Source organism: Pristis pectinata, chromosome 1 (assembly GCF_009764475.1).
Source record: "Pristis pectinata isolate sPriPec2 chromosome 1, sPriPec2.1.pri, whole genome shotgun sequence".
NCBI lineage: Eukaryota > Metazoa > Chordata > Chondrichthyes > Rhinopristiformes > Pristidae > Pristis > Pristis pectinata.
Genome location: NC_067405.1, coordinates 146260141 through 146288103, shown reverse-complemented (window position 1 = coordinate 146288103; position 27963 = coordinate 146260141). Strand labels below are relative to the sequence as shown.

At 46.3% G+C, this 27963-nt stretch overlaps 1 protein-coding gene across 1 annotated transcript in view; it reads left to right on the top strand.

Moving 5' to 3' along the window:
- The window catches only part of LOC127579547 (protein jagged-2-like), a 216593-nt gene that overhangs the window by 158813 nt on the left and 29817 nt on the right, over nucleotides 1-27963 (top strand). The window contains 8 exon segments of the mRNA XM_052032445.1: nucleotides 4016-4062; nucleotides 7763-7939; nucleotides 13069-13219; nucleotides 19242-19406; nucleotides 21320-21433; nucleotides 23575-23688; nucleotides 25627-25740; nucleotides 27687-27803. Coding sequence (XP_051888405.1) covers nucleotides 4016-4062; nucleotides 7763-7939; nucleotides 13069-13219; nucleotides 19242-19406; nucleotides 21320-21433; nucleotides 23575-23688; nucleotides 25627-25740; nucleotides 27687-27803 — 999 coding nt within the window.

Sequence of the window (27963 nt, the reverse complement as noted above, 5' to 3'; positions counted from 1 at the left end):
CACCTGACCCTTAATAAATTTCAAGTGTTTACTCAGGGTGGAGACCTGGCAGATAGCATAGTCCTGCAGTCTGCACATTGCATTCCGAACCTGCACTGTACTCTGTGTCAGCCTCAGCAGCTCTTCTGCAGACTTTATTCTGAAGGTTTTCAGAATTTTGCTTATTTTGCATTTACCCCCTGGGCCCTAGCACTTGTTAGGGGTAAGGGACCAAGAACACACAGTGATCTGAGAAAGTGCCAGTGTGGCTGCTCTTGTAGGTTGTTTAGCAGGGATATTAAGAATCACCTTTTCATGTTGGAAACCTCAGAGCTTCTCCTCTGGAAAGAGTACAAAAAGGACTTCCAAGGGTGTTACCAGGACTTGAGGTAGAGGTTGGACAGGCTGGGCCTCTACTCCTTGGAGAGTCGCAGACTGAAGGGTGATCTCATAGAGGTGTATAAAATCATGAGGGGCATAGATAGGACGAGTGGTCTTTTTTTTTCAGGGTTGGGGAATTGAAAACAAGAGGATTTAAGGTTAGAGAAGAAGGGTATAATAAGAACCTGAGGGGCAACTTTTTTTACACAATGGGTTGTAGATATACGGAACCAGCTGCCAGAGGAAGGGGTTGAGGCAGGTACGTTAGATACTTTAAAAAAAGTATGTGGGCAGGTATACAGATGACAAGAGTTTAGAGGGATATGGGCCAAGTGCTAGGAAATGGGGTTAGCTTGAATGTACATCTTGGTTGACATGGACGCATTTGGGCCGAAGGGCCTTTTTCCGTGCTGTACAGCTGTATGATTCTCAAAGAGAACTCTGCGTCCAACAGTGGAGCAAGATTTCAACACTGCGGTTGATGGTCTTTTGTTGGGCAGTGGTGTTGAGGGATATTGGACCAAGTCTCAATGTACAGATCAGCCATAATCTGATTGGGTGGTAGAATGGTCTTGAGGGGCTGAATGGCCTTGTTCTGTCCCTGAGGTCACAGGGTTTGGTCATAGACAGGTGAACTCCTGCAAACACACACGCGAGCAGGTACACCACTTCCATGTGTGTTACTAGTCTCCAATTCCTTGTGCTTTGGGCCCCACGATGGTAGGGTTTGGAGGTGTATCCTCTTGTAGTCTGACCCCACTGCTGTGGGTTGAGCAGTATAGTGGTACTCCAGATAAGGGAGAATAGTTGATGTAAAATTGAATCAAAACTGCACATGCTGGAAACCTGAAATTAAAAACAGAAAATGCTGGAGACATGAGATTCTGCAGATGCTGGAACTCTGGAGCAACACACAAAACGTTGTAGTAACTCGGTGGGTCAGGCAGCATCTATGGAGGGAAAATGGGCAGTCGACGTTTCGGGTCAAGATCTCATTAGGACTGGAAAGAAAGAGGGGAAATAGCCAGTATAAAGAGGTGGGGGGGGGGGAGCGAAAGGCTCCATCTACTACCTCCCAGCTTCTTGCATCATTCCCACTCTCCCCCTCCCTCACCTACCTGTTGCCCCCTCACCTGGATTCACCCACCTGTCACCCACCAGCTCTTGTTCCACCCCATTCCCCTCACCTTTTTGTACCGGCTAAAACCCTCTTTCTTTCCAGTCCAGATGAAGGGTCTCGACCCGAAACGTCGACTGTCCATTTCCCTCCACAGATGCTGCCCGACCCGCTGAGTTCCTCCAGCAGTTTGTATGTTGCTACAGAAAACGCTGGAAACACTCAGTAGGTCGGGCAGCACCTGTGGGGAGAGAGACAATTACCGTGTCAGGTGTGAGACTGCTGGACAGAGTGAAGGGTTTCAGATGAAGAGTCCAGGAGCTGAAACGTTAACTCTGATTCTCTCCCCATGGATGCTGCCTGACCTGAGTGTTTCCAACATTTGATTGCTCAAGCATTAAATTTTTTAATGTATGCCGTAACTAGACAAATTTGGGCTTTTTTTTTCAGTGGATTTATGTTGGGTCTTTCTCCAACTAATCTGCTTGCCTGCTGTTTACGGTGTGGTTGCTGACTATCTCTTTTTCTCCTCTTCTTGTTGCATTCTTTCATTCTCCTTCCACAGATGCTAATGAATGTGAGGTGGAGCCTTGCGTTAATTCTTACTCTTGCAGAAATTTGATTGGTGGATATTACTGTGACTGCCTTCCGGGATGGTCTGGACAGAACTGTGACCTCCGTCAGTATTCTGTTTTATATTTTGGCGTGTGTGTGTGTGTGTGTGCGTGTGCGTGCGCGCAGCTCTCTGTTGCATTAAAAGTAGCTGGCAATTTTCAGTGAAGAAGCAGAGTCAGCATTGCTTCAACCCCCATGTCTCCACATCTCCGGCCCTGGATGGATCACTGGATCACTTGTTGCTGTCACTGGGGCAATTATTGCTCCTTTCACAAGATCACAAGACAAGGGAGCAGAAGTAGGCCATTCGGCCCATCGAGTCTGCTCCGCTACCTCACCATGAGCTAAACTATTCTCCCATCTAGCCCTAATTCCCGGCCTTTTCCCCATATCCCTTGATACCCTGACTAATTAGATACCTATCAATCTCCTCCTTAAACACCCCCTATGATTGGGCCTCCACAGCTGTATGTGGCAACGAGTTCCATAAATCCACGACCCTCTGGCTAAAGAAATTTCTCCTGATTTCTGTTCTAAATGGGTACCCTCTAATTCTAAGGTTGTGCCTTCTTGTCCTGGACTCACCCGCCAAGGGAAACAGCTGAGCCACATCTACTCTGTCCAATCCTTTTAACATTCGAAATGTTTCTATGAGCTCCCCTCTCATTCTTCTGTACTCCAGTGAGTACAGTCCAAGAGCCAACAATCACTTGTCGTACATAAGCCCTTTCGTTCTGGGAATCATCCTCGTAAATCTCCTCTGAACCCTCTCCAACATCAGCACATCCTTCCTAAGATATGGGGCCCAAAACTGCACACAGTATTCCAAATGAGGCCTCACCAGTGCCCCGTAGAGCCTCATCAACACTTCCTTACTTTATATGTTATACCTTTCGAAATGAATGCCAACATAGCATTCACTTTTCTTACCCCCCCGATCCAACCTGGTGGTTAACCTTTAGGGTATCCTGCATGAGGACTCCCAGGTGGTGAGACACTGCCTTGGGTTGCTGTAGTTCTCTGCCCTGATGGTTCTTCACTCCACCCTCCCCCCCTACCCCCCCCCCGCAAACTCCACTCCAGGATCTGGACTTAGTGGTTTGAACTCAGGAGGACCTGGATGTGGTGCCTGAATGCGTTCCCTGCCCCTTCTCCCAGGCAGTCGGACTGTCCATTTCCCTCTACAGACTGGAGTTTGGGGGTTCTCAGAGGTTTGGGAATGGGAGGAAGGGCAGTCAGTCCAATCGTTGCAGAAACTCTGAGGCTGCACGTGGGACGAGGGAGGGTGGTGACAAGACTCCATTGGACTCCAGCTGGATGCCCACTGCAGGTCTCAGTCACCTCGCCTCGGGCATGGAAGTTGCCAGCTCAGTGTTTGAACTCCTGCAGTGTTTCCAGAGGTGGCTTGATGCTGAGAAGAGAGGGATGAAGGGAAAGTGAAGAAGAGGCAGCCCATGACTCTTCCTGAACTGGGAACGTTGAGTGTTACAGCAGCAGGGGAAGCCAAGATGCTTCTGCTCTTCCAGTTAAAATCCTGCTTTGCTGCAAAGGAGTTGGGAGTAGTCCCTGGCACATACATGCATGAGATTCGTGGAGACACGAGACTGCAGATGCCGGAATCTGAAGAAAAAAAATTCTGCTGGAGGAACTCGGCGGGTCGGGCAGCATCTGTGGAGGGAAATGGACTGTCGATGTTTCAGGTCAAGAACCTTCATCAGGACTGAGTCCACAGATGCTGCCTGACCCGCTGAGTTCCTCCAGTAGTTTCTTTTTTGCATGAGATTCATGTTTTGGTCAGTGTTGTTCCATGTGTGGAGGGAGGGAGATAATTAAAAGGCAGTTCATACCACTACCTCAGATTACAGGCCGACGTGTGACGTGCTTTGAATTGTACACTAATTATGAACTCCTTGACTTTTTTAGATGTTGATAACTGCCATGGACAGTGCCAGAATGGAGCCACATGCAAGGTATGGAATTGAATTGCTTGAAACAGAATTACATGGAATACACAGTGCAGGAAATCAAAGTCGAGTTTATTGTCATACGCATGTCCATGTGTGCACGGGTGCAATGAAAAGCTTGCTTGCAGCAGCATCACAGGCACAGAGCATCAGATAATCGGCATTCACAAGAAAAACATAAATTAACAAAAATTATACAAGAAAGAACACCATTAGAACAAATAAGAAAAGTCCATTGTAGTGTATGGTGTTGCTATACTGAGGTAGTGATTAGGGTTGTGCAGGTTGGTTCAAGAACAGAATGGTTGAAGGGAAGTAGCTGTTCCTGAACCTGGTGGTGTGGGACTTCAGGAGCGGCACATACATGCATGAGATATGTGGAGACACGAGACTGCAGATGCTGGAATCTGAAGAAAAAAACCGCTGGAGGAACACGGCGGGTCGGACAGCATCTGCTGTGGGAAATGGACTGTCGACGTTTCGGGTCGAGAACCTTCATCAGGACTGAGTCCACAGATGCTGCCTAACCTGTTGAGTTCCTCCCGTAGTTTCTTTTTTGCATGAGATTCATGCCCAATGGTAGCTGCGAGAAGATGGCATGGACTGGATGGTGGGGATCTTTGATGATGGATGTTGCCTTCCTGGGGCAGCACCTCCTGTAGATACTACCGATGGTGGGGAGGGATATGCCCATGATGTATTGGACTGAGCCCAGTACTCTTCGCAGCAGCTTGCATTCCTGCGCGTTTGAATTGCTGCCCCAGATCATGACCCAAACAGGAACTGTGTATTCCAGTGTCTTATGCTTCTTCTCACCTTAATTTATCTCCGTAATGAGTGTATCCTTGTATTTGTTGTTAGCTGTTGTTTAAGTTAGACCTCCCTCTCATTGTCATCTGTTTCATGAATTTTAGTTTTACGCTGGAATCTGCTAAACCCCAACCTGCAGCAGGGGACCTGTTCCCATCCATGCAGCAGACTTCCAAGATATGCCCCATCTTATTTGGGAGTACAGCAATCAGGTCTGGTCTCATCCCTAGGTGAAATTGGCCGCTGTAAGATTTACGCTCGGCTCAGCACTCCAACTACCTGCAAAGTCTGACCAACTCCCAGGGATCTCCTATCATAATGTCCGAGAAAATCCTGCAGTTTCCCCAAGGAGAAGGGATGACGGATGTGCGTTTACAGACACTTTCCTTGCTGTGTGTGGTGCATCCTTCTACAGAAGGACAGACCAGTCTCAGGCTTGCTTGGGCTGTCTTTGATTGCTGTGCCTCTCTCTCTACCTCTGTGTCTGCCTGGATCTTATGTTGGAGAGAGTGGCAAAGGAGCTACACCAGGATATTGCCTGGATTGGAGTATTTCAGTTATAAGGAGGGATTGGATATGCTAGGTTTCGAACATAGTACAGCACAGAACAGGCCCTTTGGCCCACAATGTTTTCCCTGGAGCAGAAGAGGCTGAGAGGTGACCTGATGGAGGTGTACAGAAATATTAGGGGAATAAAGTTGATAATAGGAATCTTTTACCCTTGGTGGGAGTGTCTAAAACAAGAGGGGATAGGTTTAGGGGGTATCTGAAGGATAACTGTATTCACACGGTCATTGGAATGTGGAACGTACTTCCTGAGGGTGTGGTGGAGGCAGAGACTCTAAACATTTAAGAAGCATTTAGACAAACACTTGAATTGGTTTATTATTGCCGCTCGTACCGAGGTACAGTGAAAAACTTGTCTTGCATACCATTCATACAGATCAATTCATTATAGAGTGTATTGAGGTCATACAAGGTAAAACAATAATAATGCAGAATAAAGTGTCACAGCTACAGAGAAAGTGCAGTGCAGGCAGACAGTGAGGTGCAAGGTCATAATGAGGTAGATTGTGAGGTCAAGAGTCCGTCTTATTGTACTAGGGGACTGTTCAATAGTCTTAACAGTAGGATAGAAGCTGTCCTTGAGCCTGGGGGTACGTGCTTTCAGCCTTTTGAATCTTCTGTCTGAAGAGATGAAGGGGGTCTGAAGGAGAGAAGGGGGAGAAGAGAGAATGTCTGGAGTGGGTGGGGTCTTAGATTATGCTGGCTGCTTTACCAAGGCAGCAGGAAGTGTGGAGTCCATGGAGGGGAGGCTGGTTTCTGTGATGTGCTGAGCTGTGTCCACAATTCTGCAGTTTCTTGTAGTCTCCTACAGAGCAGTTGCCGTACCAAGCCGTGATGCATCCAGATAGGATGCTTTCTATGGTGCATCGATAAAAGTTGGTGAGTGTCAAAGGAGACATGCCAAATTTCTTTAGCCGCCCGAGGAAGTAGAGGCGCTGGTGAGCTTTCTTAGCCGTGGCGTCTACGTGGTTGGACCAGAACAGGCCGTTGGTGATGTTCAGTCCTAGGAACTTGAAGCTCTCAACCCTCTTGACCTCAGCACCATTGATGTAAACTGGAGCATGTGCACCACCCCCCCCCCCCTTCCTGAATTGCCACGGTTTAGAAGGCTGTGGACTTAATGTGGGTAAATGGGATTAGTATAGGTAAGTAAAATGGCCAGTATAGACATTGTGGGCCGAAGGGCCTGTTTCTGGGCTCGATGGCTCTGACTCCTGAATTGCTTTGCCCCTCGTACATCACCCAGGACCACTTTCACACAGTGGAGAATGTTATTAGACCGGGTGTAAAAGCTTCCCCTCACAGAAGGTGACCCTTCTGGTCACCTCACTACAGGAAGGATGTGGAAGCCATAGAGAGGGTGCAGAGGAGATTTACAAGGATGCTGCCTGGGATGCAGAGCAGGCCTTATGAAAGCAGACTGACGGAACTCGGCCTTTTCTCCTTGGAGCGACGGAGGATGAGGGGGGACCTGATAGAGGTGTATAAGATGATGAGAGGCATTGATCGGGTGGATAGTCAGAGGCTTTTCCCCAGGGCTGAAATGGTTGTCACAAGAGGACACAGGTCTAAGGTGCTGGGGAGTAGGTACAGAGGAGATGTCAGAGGTAAGTTTTTTTACTCAGAGAGTGGTGAGTGCATGGAATGGGCTGCCGGCAACGGTGGTGGGGGTGGATACAATAGGGTCTTTTAAGAGACTGTTGGATAGGTACATGGAGCTGAGTAAAATAGAGGGCTATGGGTAAGCCTAGGAATTTCTAAGATAGGGGCATGTTCGGCACAGCTTTGTGGGCCGAAGGGCCTGAATTGTGCTGTTGGTTTTCTATGTTTCTATGACATTGTGTGTCAGGAGTTCTGCCTTTCTGCCAATACTAAAACACCTCTTTAGCTTCTCCTAAACCTCTTTGCCTCACCATCTTTCTCTTCCCTCTATGTAAAAAAAATTGTAATTGTATACATATTTTAAAGTAGCAAAGTGTCCCAAAGTGCTTGCAACATTAGCAGAGCTGACTTGTTGCACTACCTCAGTTTGCACTACAGTCTTTGCACCGCTCTGTTGTCTTGTGCTCGTCGCTGTATTTATTGTTGTATTGATTATTACCGTGTGTACTGTTTACTTTGTGAGCTTCATGCGAGCAAGGAACTTCATTGCACCCTGGTGTGTATGACAATAAAATAATCTTAAAATCTGGATCCAAGGCGTAAGAGCATCTCTGAGGAAGGAGGAGATCGGGGAGGTTCAGGTTGCAAGAAGGTTGACAGCAGAAGACATGGCAGGTCAAAGGACTCTTACTGCTGTTGGTGTAACCTCTCCCTTTTAATATTTCAGCCCGACAGTGTGCGTGGTTACCAGTGTATCTGCCAACGTGGGATTGTTGGCAGAAACTGCGAGATTGAAATAAACGAATGTGCCAGTCAGCCTTGCTTAAACAAAGGACAGTGTCAGGACCTGCTCGGTCGTTTCCATTGCCACTGTGTGCGCGGCTATACGGGGACCTTCTGTGAGGTGAGAGATCTTGGTGACGGTGGGGATGGGGTGGTCAGGGGAAGTGGCGTACATTTGATGCAACTGTGGCCTGCATCATTATACTTCTCTGTTTTAAGCTGGCGCAGCGACAGTGTTTGTGTATTACAAAGGTTTCTGATGCTGTGGGGTCAAACGTATCCCAACCAACGTGCAGAGGAAACTGAAAATCAAAACATTTCTCCTGTTAGAAATCTGAAACAAAAGCAGGCAGTCAGGCAGCATCTGTGGAGAGAGAAAGAGTTAATGTTTCAGGTCTGAGACCCTTCATCAGAATCAGATTTATTATCACTGACATGTGACATGAAATCTGTTATTTTGCAGCAGCAGTATAGTGCAAAGACACAAAAATCTATAAATTACATACAAAGTGTAATAAAAAAAGGAATAATAAGGTAGGGTTCATGGATCGTACAGAAATCTGATGGCAGAGGGGAAGAAGCTGTTTCAGAACTGGGGAAGAGAAGGAAGCATGTTAGTTTTAGGTAGCTGGGTAGGGATGGGTAGTATTTCTGACGGGTTAGACCAGTTGGCTTAATGTAGCAGTTAAAATCGGATTAAGCTGCTTTGCCTGTGCAATGTGTTGCTAATGTTAAGGTTGTGGGACATACCCAATATATATAAAAAGAGAAAAACGGAGCCAGAATGAAGAAGGACAGAAGTGGAAGGGAGATGTGGGGTAATGGACCGGTTTGGGTGAAATACTAGTTTGTTGCAGTGTTCAGTGTTGAATTTGACAGAGAATAATTGTGGTAAACACCAAGACTTCATGAATGGCTGATATTTGGAACGTGCTGCCAGAGGCGGTGGTGGAATCAAATATAACTGCTAAGTTTAAGAGTCATTTAGACAGTCACTTAAATAGGTAAGGAATAGAAGGATATGGACAGGAGTAGTGTAGATGGACAGAAAGGTGGGGATGGTCGTGGTGGGTGAAAGGGCCTGTTTCTGTGTTGTACCACTTTGACTATAATGGTTGACTGGGTATTAAAAGCGATGCCTCGTGTGTTTCCTGCCCAGCAGGAGGGATGAGGACGTGTCTGAGAGCTGACATTTGGGGAGGTACCTCAGAGCTGACGTTTGAACTCTGCCAGAAAGAGGTCAGCTTGCCACAGCACCACCCTTGTCAGCAGGTTTGAAAGCAGAATCAGGGTTGGTTCGCAGTGAGCGGAGTGTTGCAAGGTGGTAAGAGTGGGGGGGGGGGGGGGGGGGTGGAAAAATCAAGGTTTATGTTGCGTAAGCAGTTCGTGATGGATAGATGGAGAGGGTAGGAGCTGTGATGCTGCTGCAAGTAAGTTTTTCATTGCACCCATGCACACATGTACTTGTGCAGATGACAAACTCGACTTTGACCAAAGGAAGGGGGTCCGTGTAGATTGGAAATATTTAGGAGCCTGTCAGCTGAGATATTGCCTGCTCTGTTGCATCCAGCTCTTGATTGAGTTAGCTAATCTCAATGGGAAGTAAATAGAAGGGACATTGCAGTTTGCCTTGATTAAAACAAAAACAAGGTGCTGGAGGAATTCAGCGGGTCAGGCAGCATCTGTGAAGGCAAAGGGATGGTCAACGTTTCAGATCAAGACCTGCATCAGGGCTGGGAGTGTAAAAGGCAGGTGGCCAGTATCAAGAGCTAAAGGGGAGGGCTGAAGCAGGACCTGGCAAGTGATAGGTGGATCCAGATGAGGAAGGGTTGATAGGCAGATGGAGTCAGGTGGGGGAAGGAGGTGTGACAGAGGCTGGGAGGTGATTAGTGGAGACAGGACTGCAGATTGTGCAATCAGTTTGCCTCAGGTTAATTTGGTCAGGGTTCCCTCCCTCGGTTCTACCCCACAGTTACCTGCTCACCCCAACCCCTTATAGGGGCACTGGCTATGCCGCTTAAGTGTGATGCATCTCAAGGTTGAATAGCAGAGTGAAGTCTGTATCTTTGGCTAGAGTGACATGTTCAATAGAATGGAGGAAATTGTCAATGTAAAAAGTGTTGAATGATTTGTCCACTGGCAAGAAACCCAGATACTGCAACTGAAACACGTGATGCCCGCCTGTAGCTGTGCCCAGTTGCTGAGGTGAGGTGAAGCCTCTGTGTGTAGCACAGGGATTGGACAGTGAGCAAAGTGTGTACTCTGTGACTTATTTATTCAAAAGGTGCTGGTCAGATGTGTGAATATATGTCTACTCACAGCTGTCGCTGCCTGTTTTATGCATTACTCCATTTGATCGCCTTCCTAATATTAATGCTATTGCAGTTATTTGTAAATACTCTATTCCCAGTCTATGGGCTATGTGGACCTCTGTGTGATCATCATAGGGAGGTTATCAGACTATTGATTATTACAGAGGAGAGCTTTCAACCTGATATTCAATGAAACCCAAAGCAGCTGTTGGGTATGCTTGCAACATTTTCAGATATTCGGGAGTATTGGGGTGGTGGTAAGAATTGGCAGCGTGTCCTGTCTAGTGACTGCAGGAAATCTGGATCACATTTCCTTGGCCCTTGAAGTGCCAGCCTGCAAACTGCCATTCAATAGGGGAAGGGAAGCTGCCACCAAAGGAAACAAATGCAGCTGTACGATAGTGAGATTTGAGAGCCAGCTCTTATTTATCTGCAGTTGTTTCAATACCATGTCTCTTTTGATTTTGAACTTTAACCAATGACTTCCCTTTCGTGTATTGTAAGTAATCCCCTTTTCCTCTTGGAGGCTGTTTTTGTTTGAGTTTCAGCAAATGTAATAGTTTTTTGCTTCATGAAATGTCTTTGAAGGGATCACAGTTAGATGCCGGAAGGGGCTTGGAACAGTGCTGCTGTCAATGATCGAGTGTCACCTGCTCGGTCCCTGCAGTTTTAAGATGATGCAGAGGATGGTTCAGGGAAAGCCGGCAGGAAGGCTGATGGAAGCTATAGCTTTCCAAACTAAGGGAAAGTTGATAAATACTTGATGGGAAAATAATTGCAGAACTCTTGTGGGGGGGGGGGGTACATGGAAGAGCAAAGAAATAAAATTAAATTTAAAATAGATCAACTTTCCCTTCAGCTTGGAAAGCTGTTGCTTCCATCATTCACTGAGTGTGTGCCGGCTCCTAGTCCAGTGATCCCATCAGTCCCATTTCCCTGCTCTTTCCCCACACGCATTGCAAATTCTTCTCTCTATATTCTATCTGAGGCACTGATTCTGCTTCCACCAGCCGCACAGGCAGTGAATTTTGGGTAATAACTACTGAGTACGGTAACTGCTCTGCCCAGGACTGCAAGAAATTGCAGAGAGGTGTGGACACAGCCCAGTGCATCACGGACACCAGCCTCCCCTCCTTGGACTCTGTCTTTACCTCTCACTGTCTTGGTGAAGCAGCCAGCATAATCAAAGACCCCACCCACCCGGGACATTCTCTCTTCTCTCCTCTTCCATCAGGTAGAAGATACAGGAGCCTGAGGGCACGTCCCACCAGACTTAAGGACAGCTTCTACCCCACTGTGATAAGACTATTGAATGGTTCCCTTATACAATGAGATGGACTCTTACCTCACGATCTACCTTGTTGTGACCTTGCATCTTATTGCGCTGCACTTTCTCTGTAACTGTGACACTTTACTCTGTACTGTTATTGTTTTTACCTGTACTACATCAATGCACTCTGTACTAACCCAATGTAACTGCACTGTGTAATGAATTGACCTGTACTATTGGTTTGTAAGACAAGTTTTTCACTGTACCTTGGTACAAGTGACAATAATAAACCAATACCAATACCCTTCTATGCCAGTCATGACCGTGTCCACCTCTATCATATCTCCTCTCCACGTTCTTTGCTTCAAGGAGAACAACCACAGCTTCTCCGGTCTAACCATGCAGCTGAAACCCTCCTCCCTGGAACCGTTCTGGTAAATCTTCCCTGAGTCCCCTCTCAAACATTCATCTTCTTCCTAAAGTATGATGAAGTAATAGCTCAGTTGTGGCCTGGACAGTGTTTCATTCAGCTTCAACACAACTCTCTGCTTTTGTACTTTGTCTCTCTATTTATGAATGCTGAGATCCCATACACTTTGATAGCCGCTATCTTAACATACTTTGCTACTTTCCAGGATTTATGTACACACACACTCTGTCACCACCCACTCTTTTGAGCAGTGACAGTTAGTCTGTATTGTCTCTTTGCTTTTTCAGCCAGAGTGAATTGCTCCACATCTCTCTGCACTAAATTCCTTCCTCTTCTCCCCTCAGCCAGCCTACTAATGTCTTCTTGCTGTTAACTACACTTAACAGGGCAGGCACAGTAGTGTAGCAGTTAGCATAATGCTTTACAGCGTCAGCAACCCAGTTTCAATTCCGGCCACTGTCTGTAAGGAGTTTGTATGTTCTCCCCGTGTCTGCGTGGGTTTCCTCCAGATGCTCCGGTTTCCTCCCACATTCCAAAGACGTACGGGTTAGGAAGTTGTGGGCATGCTATGTTGGCACCGGAAACATGGTGACACTTGCGGGCTGCCCTCCCAGAACACTCTACGCAAAAAGATGCATTTCACTGTGTGTTACGATGTACATGTGACTAATAAAGAAATCTTATCTTACACTTCCAAGCTTTGGGTTATCTACTGGCACTGTATTGAAGGCCATAATGGTCTCTAGTACTGTACTACTAAACGGTAGTGCTGGCTCTAATATTTTCAGATCAGAAAACAAACTTGTTTTCTCACAAACAATTATGATTTGTCAGCTTTTGTGCGACTTCAGTATCCCAGTCAATCTTGAGCTGCAAACCACATTACAGGGTCACTCTCTTTGAGAAACTAAGGAGGCAGCTTAAAACTCTTTGAACTTTGCTGAAGAATGGTTGGGTTAAATGAGGAAACAGCTGAAAATCCAGGACTTTCAAACCCTGTATATTGTAGGTGGGATCAATGGAAGCGTCAGCCTAATCTTGAAAATGTATGCTAAAGTATAGAATGGTGCTGAAGTCTGCCTGTATAGGAAGGGTTTGGAATTGAGAGGAGCATTCATTGTGTTCCCGATGAAGGTAACAAATTGAACTTGCTTTGTAGGGTGCGAGAGAGGTAGTACATTGGTGTGTTCTACTGCAGTGCCTTTATTCTGCTCAATGACATTTGCTTCCTCTTTCAGAAGAAGATCAACTTCTGTGATCCCAGCCCATGTCAGAACGGTGCCAAGTGCTATGTCCTCGGTGACGATTACTACTGTGCCTGTCCTGAGGACTACGAAGGGAAGAACTGCTCGCTTCTGAAGGATCACTGCAGATCTGCTCTCTGCCGAGGTAGATTTAACTCTGTCAATTCAGGTGTCACCCTTGCCCGTCAGAAGGTCGTGGATATGAGTCCCACTCTAAAGAGCTGAGCATGACTCAGCCAAGCTGTCTCAGGTGTTATCTGACGCATTAAAAGCCGTGGTTCCAACCACACTCCATGTTAGTTGAAGAGCAGATAGGCACCTCTCCTCAGCATCCTGCTCAACATTCATCACTCAGCCAACGTCACACAAGTAATGTGATTGTGACGTGGCTTGGGAAAACAAGCTAAGAGAAAGTTCATGGAGATATTCAAACAGCTGGCCTTTACTGCTCACCAAGAGTTTACCCCAATCAAAAAGAGGGATTCCATGAGAAAGAGGCACAATCTGTGGTTATCAAATGAGGTAAAGGATAATGTCAATTTGAAAACTAGTGTTTGCAAAGTGATAAGGGCTAGCTGTACACCTGAGGACTGGGAAGTTTTTAGGATCCAGCGGAGGATGACTAACGAGCTCATAAGCAAAATGAATATTGAGAGAACTTTCTTATAAAAACAAACAATAAAATTTTCTATGGATATAGAAATAGGAAGATGACAACAGGTAAATTCTAGAGAATACTAGTGAATTAATAACAACAAACCAAGAAACAGCAAATATATTGAATAAATCTTTGCATCATTCTTTACTGTGTAAGACATTGCTAGTATCCCTATGATACCAGGCAGGTTAATTACAAATAGCATGGCAGGACCTACAAAAAGTCCCAATTATAAGGGATATAAAGTATTGGAGAAACTCTGGGCTAAAGGTGGACAAGTCACCATGACCCAATGGACTGCACGCTGGGGTTTTAAGGAAGTAGCTGTAGAGATAGTGGACCAATTGGTTAAAATTTTTCCCAACTCACTAAATTCCTGGAGGGTGCCAGAAGATTGGAAAACAACCAATGTATCTCCCTTGTTTGATAAAGGAGAGGCTGAAGACAGAACTGCAGGCCATTTTAACAGCTGTTGTTGGCAAGGTGCTATGGTCAATAATCAAAGAGGAAATAGCTTATCATTTAGGAAAGCTGAATATAATTAAACAGTCAGCAGGGATTTATGAGAGGTAAATCATGTTTGATAAATTTGCTCTAATCCTTTGAGAATCTAACAGGGAGAGTTGATAGAGGGGAACCTGTAGATGTAGTGTATCTAGATTTCCAAAAGGCAGTTAACAAGACGCCACATAGGAGGTTGGTGCGTGAATTAAAAGCCCGTGGCATTGGAGGAAGAGTGAAGCAAAACCAGCTGTCTCAGAGGAAACAGTTGGAATAAATGGGTCATTTTCAGACTGGAAGTAGGTAACTAATGAAGTACCTCAGTTCTTGGCCCACAATTGTTCACTATTTACATTAATGACCCGGAGGAAGGAACAGTGTGTAAGGTTTCTAAATTTACTGGTGATACAAAAACCGGTGGGAAGGGCATGTTGTTATAAAGACACTGTGATTCTGCAACAGGATATAGATAGATTGAGTGAGTGGACAAAAGACTGGCAAATGGAGTTTAATGTGGGGAAGTGTGAGGTCATGCACTTGGGTAAGAGGAATTAAAAGCCAGCTTGTTATCTAAGTGGAGAGAGACTGCAAGTGTGTGAAGTTCAGAGAGATCTAGGTATTCTAATGCATGAATTGGAAGAAAGGTAGCGGGCAGATCCAACAAATAGTTAAGAAGGCAAACAGCATTTTAGTTTTCATTGCAAAGGGGTTGGAATATAAAAATGAGGTTTTGCTGCAATTTTACAGGATGTTAGTGAGGCCTCACCTGGAGTACAATTTTGGCCACCTTAAACCATAAAACTACAGTAATGTTGGAGGTGGTATAAAGGAAATTCACCAGGCTAATTCCTGGAATGAGATTAGTCCTCCTACCAAGGGGGACTAAATACTTTGGGCCTGAATTCCTTGAAGTTTAGATGAATCAAGGGATGACTTTATTCAAACATATAAGATCCTGAGGGAGCTTGAAAGGATAGCTGTTGGGATGTTTTCAGTTGTAGGAGAGTGTCAAACAAGGGGGCATAACTGTAAAATAAAGGGCCAGATATTTAAAGCTGAGGTATGTAGAAATTTCTTCTCACGAAGGGAGTTGAATCTAGAGTTCTCTGCCTGGTGGGTGGTGGAAGCTGGATTATTAGAAGTATTTAAAATGGAGGTGGATAAATAGTTGATAGATCGAGGAACAGAGGTGTATGGAGAAATGGCACAGGAGGCCAGCATAGATCAGTCATGATCATATTGAACAGTGGGACAGGTCTGAGGGGCCGAGTGGCCTACTCTTTCTCCTGTGTTCTTGTGATGGCATTTATTTGTTGGAGCTTGGTCTGTGCATGTTGCCTGCCTTGTTTGCTTACAGTGACGAGACTACAGAAGGTTTTCTTAATTATAACGCAAGGTGGGATATCTTGAGATAGTGAAAGGATTGTGAAGTGCAATCCTGCCTTTTCTTTTCTCGCCTCAGTATCTGATGGCACCCACAATGTTGAAGTCCGTGGGATACCTCAAACTTCAAATGCAGATCTGTGGTCTGACTCCTCCTAACAGTTGACAAAGGCTTGTCCAGTTTCAGTGCTTCTGATCTTTGATTTCAAGGCACTCAAAACAAAATATAGTTGAATGATGGCTGCTTCCAGAGGTGCTAACAATGGCCTCCTTTCTTGAAGGAGTGTGCTGTCAACAGTGGGACGATCCCGTTACACTTGAGTGTATTGATCGATGTAAAAGGATGTCTGGAGGTGAATGAGTCTAGATTTCATGAAAAGGTTCCAGTGCCAAATTGACTTTGGGAATGGTACTGGCAATTAATTCAACAGCATGCAATATTTTTGTATCATCCACTGTCAAGTGTTGCTTCAGTGAGTGCTGACATGTTCAGGAGTGGGATATTGCAGCCTTGGTGTGAGTTTTCAACCCCGTATGGTCTCTGATGGTCCTCGGGCACTCTGAGTGCTGCTGTCCCTCCGGAAACTGGAGCTTGTGCTATAAGAATTAGAACATAGAACAGTACAGCCCAGGAACAGGCCCTTCGGCCCGTGATGTCTGTGCCAAACACGATGCCTAATTAAACCAAGTCTCTCCTGTCTGTACATGATCCGTATCCCTCCATTCCCTGTATATTCATATGTCTAACAGCCTCTTAAACATATCTACTTCCACTCCCACCCCTGGCAGCACACTCCAGGCACCCACCATTCTTTGTGTGTATATATTAAAAAAACTTGCCCCGCACATCTCTTTTCAACTTTACCCCCTCACCTTAAAAGTATGTCCTCTAGCATTTGACATTTCAGCTCTGAAAAAAGATTCTGTTTACCCTATCTATGCCTCTCATTAATTTTATTAACTTCTGTCAGGTCTCCCCTCGCCTTCTGATGCTCCAGAGAAAACAACCCAAGTTTGTCCAACCTTATAGTTCATACCCTCTAATCCAGGCAGCATGTTGGTAAACCTCTTCTGCACCCTCTCCAAAAATCTCCACACCATCCCTGTAGTGGGGCGACCAATACTCCAAGTGCAGCCGAACCAAAGTTTATAACTGCAATGTGATTTCCTGACTCTTAGACTCAATGCCCCGACCAATGAAGGCAAGCCTGCCATATGCCGCCTTTACCACCCTATCTACTTGCGTGGCCACAGCCTACTCCAGTTAGGAGCAGAAGTAGGTCATTTGACCCCTCTGCCTATTCTGCCGTTCATAAAGACCATGGCTGATCTACTTCAGCAACACTTACCTGTTTTCCTTGTGATGGACAATCTAAGAGTCTTCGCTAACTATGGAAGCCTCGCGCCATGCTCCTGTGTGACACAAAGTTGGAGATGAAGTTCAGTTATGAAGTCACCACTGGGACATTCCAGTCTTAAAGACAAGTTTGTGTCTGTGGGCCAACTAACTGCACAAATTCCATCCCTTAAACAAGCTGTAGAACGGGCAGTACGGAGAAATGATTTGAGTTGTGTTGCGCTCTGAGGGGAGCAGTCGTGCTGGAACACAGAAGATTGGCAGAGGTGACCTTTGTCTCTGCAAAATTGGTAATACAGCTTGGAAACAGGCCCTTTAGCCCACTGAGTCTCTGTTGACCAACCTCCCATTTACACAAATCCTACATTAATCCCTATTTATTCTCCCCACATTCCCATCAACTCCCCCCCCCCCCCCCCCAAGATTCTACCCCTCACCTACACACCTGAAGCAATTCACAGCGGCCAATTAACCTTCCAACCCACACGTCTTTGGGATGTGGAGGAACCTGAAACCCACACAGTCACAGGGAGAACTTGGATCACTGGAGCTGTGAGGCAGCAACACCATTGTAGCTGACCCCTCCCACCCCAGACTCACTACATTGAAGCTGAACCAGAAATTCTTTTATGTTGCTGAAGGTGCTTTATACTGTGAAGAACCAAGCGACTTCACAGGAACAGTCAAAGAAATTTGACATCCAAAGCACATGAGGAGGTATTAGGACAAGTGACCCAAAAGCCTGTCAGAGGTAGGAACATCTTAAAGGTAGTGAAAGAGGAGCAGAGAGGTTAAGGGAGCCCTTGGCAGCTGAATGCATGGCTGCTGGTGGTCGAATATCAGTGATGTACAAGACCCCTCCCACCCCCAACATTCTCTCTTCTCCCCTCTCCCATCGGGCAGAAGATGCAAAAGCCTGAAAGCAGGTACCACCAGGCTCAAGGACAGTTTCTATCCTGCTGTTAGAAGACTCTTGAACAGTCCCCTTGTAGGATAAGGTGGACTCTCGACCTCACAATCTACCTTGTAATGGCCTTGCACCTTATTGTATGGAGCAGCACACACAAAATGCTGGAGGAACTCAGCAGGCCAGGCAGCATCTGTGGAGGGAAGTGAACAGTCAACGTTTCGGCCAAGATCTTTTATCAGGACTGTTAAAGTGGTTTGTGTCTCCACATTATTGTCTGCCCACACTGCACCTTCTCTGTAACTGTAACACTTTATTCTGCATTCTGTTATTGTTTTCCTTTGTACTACCTCGATGTTCTGATGTGATGAAATGATCTGTATGGACGGCATGCAAACCAAAGTTTTTCACTGTACCTCGGTACATGTGACAATAATAAACCAATTTACCAGTTTAAAATCCAAAAGTGGAGGAGCACAGAGATCTTGGAGAGCTTGAGAAAGAACTTCAAAAGTTGAGGCGCACTCGTACTGTGGGCCAGTGACCGTGGCTTGGGTAAAGGTTAAGACACTGAAGGGCAAGACATAGTGGGCACTCCAGAGGTTACTGCAGTAAGTGCTGCATGTGCTGAATGAAAAATGCAAGCTTGGGCTTGTACACCAGAGTTCATGACATCCCCGGCTATTGCCTACAGAGCTGGCGCTCACACTACCCTATGTGACTGTCAGGCAATTCTCACTTCACTGTGCAGCTTGCCTCTCAGCTGTATTGGGGATTCAATTCATGAGTCAGGACTGAACTATTATACGTTAAGCCAGGCTGTTGTGTCACAAAAATCCACTAGTTCGTCACCTGTCGACTGAGTTTGACCAGCTGTAGTTAATCTGGACAAGGTTGTAACTGGAGACACAAGAGACTGCAGATGCTGGAATCTGGAGCAACACAGCGAGCTGGAGGAACTCTGGGGGGTGGGGGGAATGGGCAGTCGACATTTCAGGGCCCGTAAGGCTGCAGCAGACAGGAATCTGAATATTGGGACTAGAAATTAAGGAAATTATGTTTGGCAGTGTGAATATTTCTATCTGACTGAAGAGAATTGATCAAACTTAACAAAGGAAGTAGTCACCTGCAGGAAGTACTTCCCATCCCATCCCAGGGGACTATCTGGGTGGTGGGGAAGCAGCAGGATGGGTGGTGTCTATAGGAAGGGAGCAGCAGGATTGGTGGTCTGTAGAGAGGGCTGGTCTCTGGTGTGGGGATGGTGGGGGGATGTAGTCTTTGGGGAGAGACGGAGGGTGGGTGTGGAATAGTCACCTCTCGCAGAGGACTTGTTGACCCATGTGATAAATTCCTTTTTGCAGTAATTGACAGCTGTACTGTGGCGATCTCCAGCAACAGCAGTCAGGGTGGGGTCCGCTTCATATCGTCCAATGTCTGTGGTCCACGTGGCACCTGCATCAGCCAGCCTGCGGGGAACTTCACATGTGCCTGTAATCGGGGGTTTACCGGGATGTATTGCCATGAAAGTAAGTTCTGAACTCACCTGAACTTCTAGATGATATTTGATGTGTTTTGTGTCACGCCTGGGCTTTATACTCAGGAAGTAATACAACATGGAATCAGGCCCTTTGGCCCACCAAGTCCGTGCTATCCATCAACCACCCATTTACACTAATCAAACATTGATCTCATTCTTATTCTCCCCACATTCCCGTCAACTCCTCCAGATTCTACCCCTCACGCATACACTAGGGGCAATTTACAGCAGGATGTGGGAGGAAACCGGAGCACCTGGGAGAAACCCATGGCCACTGGGGAGAACGTGCAAACTCCACACAGACAGCACCGGAGATCGAAGTCAAGTTTATTGTCACGTGCACAAGTCCATGTGTGCACAGGTGCAATGAAAAACTTAGTTGCAGCAGCATCACAAGCACAGAGCATCAGATAAGTAGCATTCACAAGAAAAACATAAATTACACACAATTTTTACAAGAAAGAACTCAAATGGAACAAAAAAAACTAAGTCCATTCTAGTGCAAAGTGATCAAGGTGGTCATAGTGTTGCTATACTGAGGTTGTGCCGGTTGGCTCAAGAACCAAATGGTTGAAGGGAAGCAGCTGTTCTCGAACCTGGTGGTGTGGGTCAGGATTGAACCCAGGTCGCTGGAGCTTTACTTGCTGTGCCACTGTGCCATCCTTATTGTATCTCTGTTGTCACTAAGTCAAGACAGTTTGTCAGTCTGGCCATCAGCTGTGAGGATTCTTGTCCGTCTTGCAAACATTCTGAGCCTTAGGAACGAGTCACAGAGCAATACAGCACGGATACAGACCCTTCGGCCCAACCAGTCCATACCAACCACGGTGCCCACCCAGCTAGTCCCAATTTCCTGTGTTCGGCCCATCCCTCTAAGCCTCGCCCCTCCATGTACCTATCTCAGTGCTTCTTAAATAACACTGTTGTACCTGCTTCACCCACTTCCTCTGGCAGTTTGTTCCATATACTCACCACCCTCTGCGTGAAAAAGTTGCCCCTCAGGACCCTTTTAAATCTTTCTCCTCTCACCCTAAACCTCTGCCCCCTAGTTTTGGACTCCTGGGGAAAAGACTGTTACCATCACCTTATCTATGCCTTTCATAATGTTAAACACTTCTATAAGGTCGCCCCTCATTCTCCTACGTTCCAAGGAATAAAGCCCTAGCCTGTCCAACCTCTCCCTATAACTCAGGCCCTCGAGTCCTGGCAACATCCCTGTAAACCTTCTCTGCTCTCTTTCCAGTTTAACCACGTCTTTCCTATAACGGTGACACATCGCTGCTGGCTTTGGAGATGCAAGGTCATGGGTGGACCCTTGACCACCGACTGCAGGCTGACCTTCCTACTGCTTTATGGAATTATAGATACAACACAGAAGCAGGCTATTCGGTCCATTGGGATCGTGCTGATCATCATCCACCAATTTACACTAATCCCATTAGTTTTATTCTCCCCACATTCCCATCAACTGCCCCCAGGTTCTACCCCTCACCCACACACTAGGGGCAATTTACAGCAACCAATTAACCCACCAATCTACATGTCTTTGAGACGTGGAAGGAAACCGGAGCACCCAGAGGAAACCTACAGGGAGAACGTGCAAGCTCCACACAGACAGCACCTGAGGTCAGGATTGAACCTGGGTCTCTGGTGCTTTGAGGCAGTGGCTCTACTCGCTGTGCCACTGTGTGAATTGCTGAGTCAGTGCTCCACTGTTGGAAGTTTAGCCTCTCGGATCAGACGTTAACTCATGGCTCTCTCCCCTGCCCCGCATTAGGTGGGCACAAGTGATTTTTACACCGTTATTTCAAAGGACTGTTTGCCTCTACTTCCCCGCAGTATTGTGGATCACTCTTTCCGCGGTTTAATTTCAGCAGTAACTTAAAATTGCATTTCCTTCAGATATCAATGACTGCATAGTGAACCGATGTAAGAATGGGGGCACGTGTATCGATGGAGTGGACTCCTTCCGCTGTATTTGCCCTGACGGTTGGGAAGGAGAGCTTTGTGAAATTGGTGAGTGATGAACACTTCTGGTACATGTTAATTCAGGGTGCTCTCCAGCTTACGAACGCCTGACTTGTGTACGACCCGTACATACGAACGAGAGTTTGGGAGACCAGTGGGATGGGTTTGCTGACTGCTGCGGGGCTGCAGGCATCTTCTGCCGGATGGGAACTCGGTCCGCGGCCGCATTTCCCACTTGCAAACTGTCTGGGTTACGAACCGTTCCCAGGAATGGAAACCTGCCATAACCTGGGAAGGAACCTGTACATCATTTCTCTGTTTGTGAGTGTGGGTACTTGTACATTTCTGTTGCCTATGTGTTTGTGGATGGGCATCAGTACTAGAGACTGCTGAACTTTTTAGCCCAAAAATCTTCTGGTTTTTGAGCTAACCACAGGGAAGAGGTGGGTGGTGGTGTTTGAATTGCTTGTTAACTTTCCAAGCTGGGATCTTCTGTTCTCAGAATCAAATATATTATTACTTACTTCGATGACATGAAATTTGTTGTTTTGCGGCAGGACTACAGTGCAAAGACATAAGATTAGTATAAGTTATAAAAGTAAGTAAATAGTGCAAAAAAAAATAATGAGGTAGTGTTCATGGACTGTTCAGAAATCTGATGTCGAAGGGGAAGAGCTGTTTCTGAATCATTGAGTGTGGGTCTTCAGGCTCCTGTACCTCCTCCCCGATGGTAGTAACGAGAAGAGGACATGTCCCAGGTGGTGAGGGTCCTTAATGATGGATGCCGCCTTCTTGGGGCACTGCCTCTTGAAGATGTCCTCGATGGTGGGGAGGGTTGTGCCCGTGATGGAGCTGGCTGAGTCTACAACCCTCTGCTCCCTCTGGTGATCCTGTGTATTGGAGCCTCTATACCAGGCCGTGATGCAACCAGTCAGAATGCTCTCCGCTGTACATCTATAGAAATCTGTATGAGTGTTCAGTGACATACCAAATCTCCTCAAACTCCTAGTGAAGTAGAGTCACTGATGTGCCTTTTTTGTGATTGAAACATAGAAAACCTACAGCATAATACAGGCCCTTCGGCCCCTAAAGTTGTGCCAAACGTGTCCCTACCTTAGAAATTACTAGCCCTCTATTTTTCTCAGCTCCATGTACCTATCCAAAAGTCTCTTCAAAGACCCTATTGTATTCGCCTCCACCACCGTTGCCGGCAGCCCATTCCACGCATTCACCACTCTCTGAGTAAAAAAACTTACCCCTGACATCTTCTCTGTACCTACTCCCCAGCACCTTAAACCTGTGTCCTCTTGTGGCCACCATTTCAGCCTTGGGAAAAAGCCTCTGACTATCCACACGATCAATGCCTCTCATCATCTTCTACACCTCTATCAGGTCCCCCCTCATCCTCCGTCGCTCCGTTGCATCAATGTTTCTGGCTCAGGATAGATCATCTGAGACGTTGACACCCAGGAACTTGAAGCTGGTCACCCTTTCCACTGCTAAGCCCTCAATGAGGACTGGTGTGTGTTCTCCCAACTTTCTCTTCTTCAATTTTCCATTGTGAAAGCACCTTGATTAAGACACAGGAATTTCTACAGCAACAGGAAAACAACCGTATGGGAATACTGGAATTTTTTATCTGGATCTGGCAAACCTTAGATAGATTTGAGTTGCCGATGACCTCATCTGATGTCTGATACGAAGCTGTCTTGCTCAGGATTTGTAGTCAATTGGGTGCCCTTGTAACTGAAGAACATTCCACTAATGTTCTGCATTTGGTGTACATGGTAATTGTACTCTTCTGACTGGGCTTCTGAGAGATGCTGGGAGTTCAGTTACACATCAGATGCACTGCATTCACAGTCTGTGCATGAGATGCAAAGCCAGGGGCCCTGTGTAGATTCTCAGGTGAAAGTAAAAGATCCTAGTATCAAGGGACCAATGTCACTGAGGCACATTTTCAGGTCGTTTTCACGTTGCTGATTATGGGAGCTTAGTTTCCTATAATATTGACTATAAAGCGCTTTGGGACATCCTGAAGTTGTAAAGGATTTGATGTATGTGCCAGACTATAGAAGAATGAAGCGTCTGGCAATTATTCACTTGATTCTTGGCATTTCACTCTCTGTTCAATATTAGGTTGTTGCATTAATCAAGGTTTATGGTCTTCCTTTCGTTCTCTCCTGTAGACTTCGATGACTGCAGCCCCAACCCCTGTCTCAATGGAGGCCGGTGTGTGGATGGACGGAATGATTTCCACTGTGAATGCAGCAATAACTGGAAAGGAAAGACCTGCCACTCCAGTAAGTGGTCAGCTCCTTCAAACGAGTGCTGCACTTAGAGTGCTTGCCCTACTACCCAATTCCCCCTCACTTGTTTAAATTGGTTTATTATTGTCACATGTACTAAGGTACAGTGAAAAACTTTGTTTTGCATGCCATCCATACAAATCATTTCATTACAGCAGTGCATTGATGTGGTACAAGGGAAAACAATACCAGAATGCAGAATAAGGTGTTACAGTTACAGAGAAAATGCAGTGCAGGCAGACAATAAAGTGCAAGGCCATAGTGAAGCAACACACACAATACTGGAGGAACTCAGTGGGTCAGGCAGCGTCGACAGAGGGAAATGGACACTCAACATTTCAGGTCGAGACCCCTCATCGGGACTCTGTCCATTTTCTTCCATAGATGCTGCTTTAATTGGTGAGTTCCTCCAGCATTTTGTGTGTTGCTCCAGATTTTCAGCATCTGCAGTCTCTCTTGTGTTTCCAAGGCTATGACAAGGTAGATTTTGAGGTCAACCTGAGTCCATCTTATCGTACTAGGGCACCGTTCAATAGTCTGATAACAGTGGGATAGAAGCTGTCCTTGAGCCTGGTGATACCTGCTTTCAGGCTTTTGTATCTTCTGCCCGATGGGAGGGGGGAGAAGAGAGAATGTAGGGTTGGGTCTTTGGGTTTGTTGGCTGCCTCACCCAGTGGGAGTACCCATTGCTGATTGGCTCCACGTTTCGCAAACTAACATGGTTCAGATTTCCATGTGCTCATATCTCTGTTTTACCCCTCCCTAATCCAACCTGTTGCAGTCCCAGAATCCCACGATATCTGCGTATAAACTGCAGGTGCTGGAAATCAGAACTACAAACAGACTGCTGGGAATACTCAGCGGGTCCTTGAGTGGAGAGGGGCATTTTGGGTCAGTGAACCTCTCATCAAATTCTCCCCTCGTACTCAGCCCTGGGTTTATTTCTTCCGTCAAAGTTACCTCAGGCAACCTGGACCCTGAACTCTCTGAACCCCTCTGCCTATTTCATCTCCATTAACACTGAACAGCTACCTCACTGGCCTGGCTTTCAGTCAACTCTTCTTTGACTCAGTATCAAGTTCTGTCATGAAATAGAAACACAAAATACTGGAAACACTCGGCAGGTCAGGCAGCATCTGTGGAAAACAGTAAACATTTCAGGTTGAAGATCTTTCATCAGAACTGGGAAAGAGTTGAAGAGGGTAACTTTAAGTTGCAGAAAAGGTGTTGAAAGGATGAAATAGACAAAGGGAACACCTATGATGGGGCATTTAAAAGACATTTAAAGTATACTTAGAAGTCATTTGGACAGGTACGTGGATAGAAATGGTTTATGGACCAAACACAAGCAAATGGGACTATCTTGGAAAGACATCCTGGTCGGCATGGATGTGTTGGGCTGAAGGGCCTGTTTCCATGTTGTATAACTCTGACTCTGGTCAAATGGGTTAATGGGACAGTTAGAGGGTGGTTATGCTGCTTTGTGTTATGTGTTGCTAAGAGCAGGAGTGTGGGTCATGCCTAATAGGTCAGAAAACTGAGCCAAAGTCACAGATGACTCGCGGAGGTGGCCAGTGCTGATACAGAAAAAATGAGCTACCTGAAGCTGCAGAATCCAATATCGAGTCTAAAAGGCTCCAACGTGTCCAGATAGAAGAGGAGCTGTTCTTTGAGCTTGCTTTGGGCTTCGTTGCAACAGTGCAGGAAGCCATGGTCAGAGTGGGAATGGGATGGAGAACTGCTGTGACAGACAACCAGAAGCTCAGGGTTGCTCCTTTGGACTGAATACAGGTGCTCCACAATTTTTTTAAGTTGCATGTTATCATGAATTCCCGGTTTGCTTTACCGTGTTGGAAGTGCTCCATGAGTGCAAGCCGTTGACTGGCCCTCGACCCTTCCCGGTTTAATTGTGCGACCTGTCTGCTCCCACAGGAGAGAATCAATGTGACGAAAGTACTTGCAGTAATGGGGGCACGTGTCATGATGTGGGAGATACCTTTCTATGTGCATGTGCACCAGAGTGGGGTGGCAGCACCTGCAACCTTGGTGAGTTCATCTTCTTTGTCTGTTGGCCGGATACTTGTTGGTCTGGATGAGTCCGACACCAGCAGTCCATTTGACTGGCACCCCATCCACCCCTCTCAATGTTCACACCCCCCTTCTGGCACACTGTGGCTCATCATATGCCATCTACAAAACTCAGCGCACAACCTTGCCATGGCTTCCTTGACAGCACCTCCCAAACCCACAACTTATACCACCTTGGTGGACGAGGGAGATGGTGCATTGGAACATTGTAGGTTCCCCTCCAGGCTGATTCTCACTAATCTGACTTAGAAATGCATCATCATTCCTCTGTCGCCACGTACCTGACATCTGGGATTCCCCACCTCACAATTCTTGGGCAGTAGTTTTGCCAGTAGGACCGGGATGGTTCAAGAAAGTAGCATCGCCAACATCTTCTCAAGAGCATTTATGAAGGACCAATAGATGTTGGACTGGGTATGATGCTTGCTTGCATCCTTGGTATGAATAATAGATATCGAATGGGATGAGTCCAGAATCTCTCCTCACACACAATACAACTGAAAGAGGCAAGTAAAAGATAGGCCATGTGTTGATCCAACACAGCAGTTATGGGGGATGCTGACTGGGCTTTGATATAATTGGTTGGGATTTGAAGAATCCTTCCACAGTGCAGGTTAAAGCTCCTGGTGCTTTCCAGTGGGGCCAACAGTGATGCCATGGTGAGATTCATTGGTAAGATATTGGGGTGTGAGCAGGTTAATAAGTAGTCAGAGGGGTCACAGAGCACTACAGCACAGAAACAGGCCCTTCGACCCATCTAGTCTATGCCAACCTGATCTTCTGCCTAGTCCCATCTACCTGCACCCAGACCATATCCCTCCAAACCCCTCCCATCCATGTACCTATCCAAACCTCTCTTAAATGTTACAATTGAACCCACATCCACCACTTCCACTGACAGCTCGTTCCACACTCGCACCGCCCTCTGAGTGAAGAAGTTCCTCCTCAGATTCCCCTTAAATATTTCACCCTAAACCTATGACCTCTAGTTCTAGTCTCACCCAACCTGAGGGGAAAAAGCCTGTAAGATAGTCCTCTCAGATTGTTTGGCTTTTTGTTGGAACAGTGTGCTGATTGGAAAGATGTGACCTTCCAGGAACTTCCTCCAGCCATATGACCCAGTATTTTTATACTGGGTTAAATATATTGAATTAAGGAGAGGCTGGATGGAGGTTGCATCACGGCCTGGTACAACAGTTCCAACGCACAGGAACACGAGGCTGCAGACAGTAGTGGACACAGCCCGGTCCATCACAGGCACAGCCCTCCCCGCCAGTGACAGCATCAAGGATCCCTGCCATGCAGGTCATGCCCTCTTCTCACTGCCACTGTCAGGCAGGAAGTACAGAAGCCTGAAGTCCCACCAGGCTTAGCAACAGCTAAATTCCTACAACTATCGGGTTCTTGAACCAACCTGCATAAACCTTATACTACCTCAGCAACAGAACACTACGGACCACCTCTTGCACTACTGTGGACTTGTCTCTGATTTTTTTTTATACTAAGGTCTTGTTTTTGCACACTTTTTTTCTCTCCACTGTCTTGTATAATTTATGTTCTGTGTGTTGTCTGTACCTATGTGCCTGTGATACTGCTGCAAACAGGTTTTAATTGTACCCGTACCTCACTGTAGTTGTGCACATGACAATAAACCGCACTTGACTTGAGGCAGTGAAGGAAACTAGTCAATCCTGGCAGACTCTCAACTGGGTACATTGCAGCTACTTTACGATGTTGCAGGAAGTACTGACCACAGTACACCTTCCTGCTTCAGTCACTGATGCAGCCATTAATCAGTCCACAGATCAAGCTGAAGTTCCTTTTCTTAACCATCCCTTCCACACAAGATGATTAAATTGGTTTGTATTGCAAAAGACTTAACCAGTGCATTTCCTGTGTTTCAGCTAAGAACAGCAGTTGTATCCCCAATCCTTGCCAGAATGGAGGGACGTGTGTGGGCAGTGGAGATGCCTTCACCTGTGTGTGCAAAGAGGGATGGGAAGGACCGATCTGCACTCAGAGTAAGTTTTGATTGTCCATGTGTCCTCTGCTGTTGTGAGTATCTGCTTGAAGCCTGTTTGGTATTTGTGGGACCTTGCTGAACACAATGAGAACCACTTGTACAAGAGGTTATGTTTGAGAGTTGAGCAAAGCCTCCCACAATCCAACTGGTCATCTCAG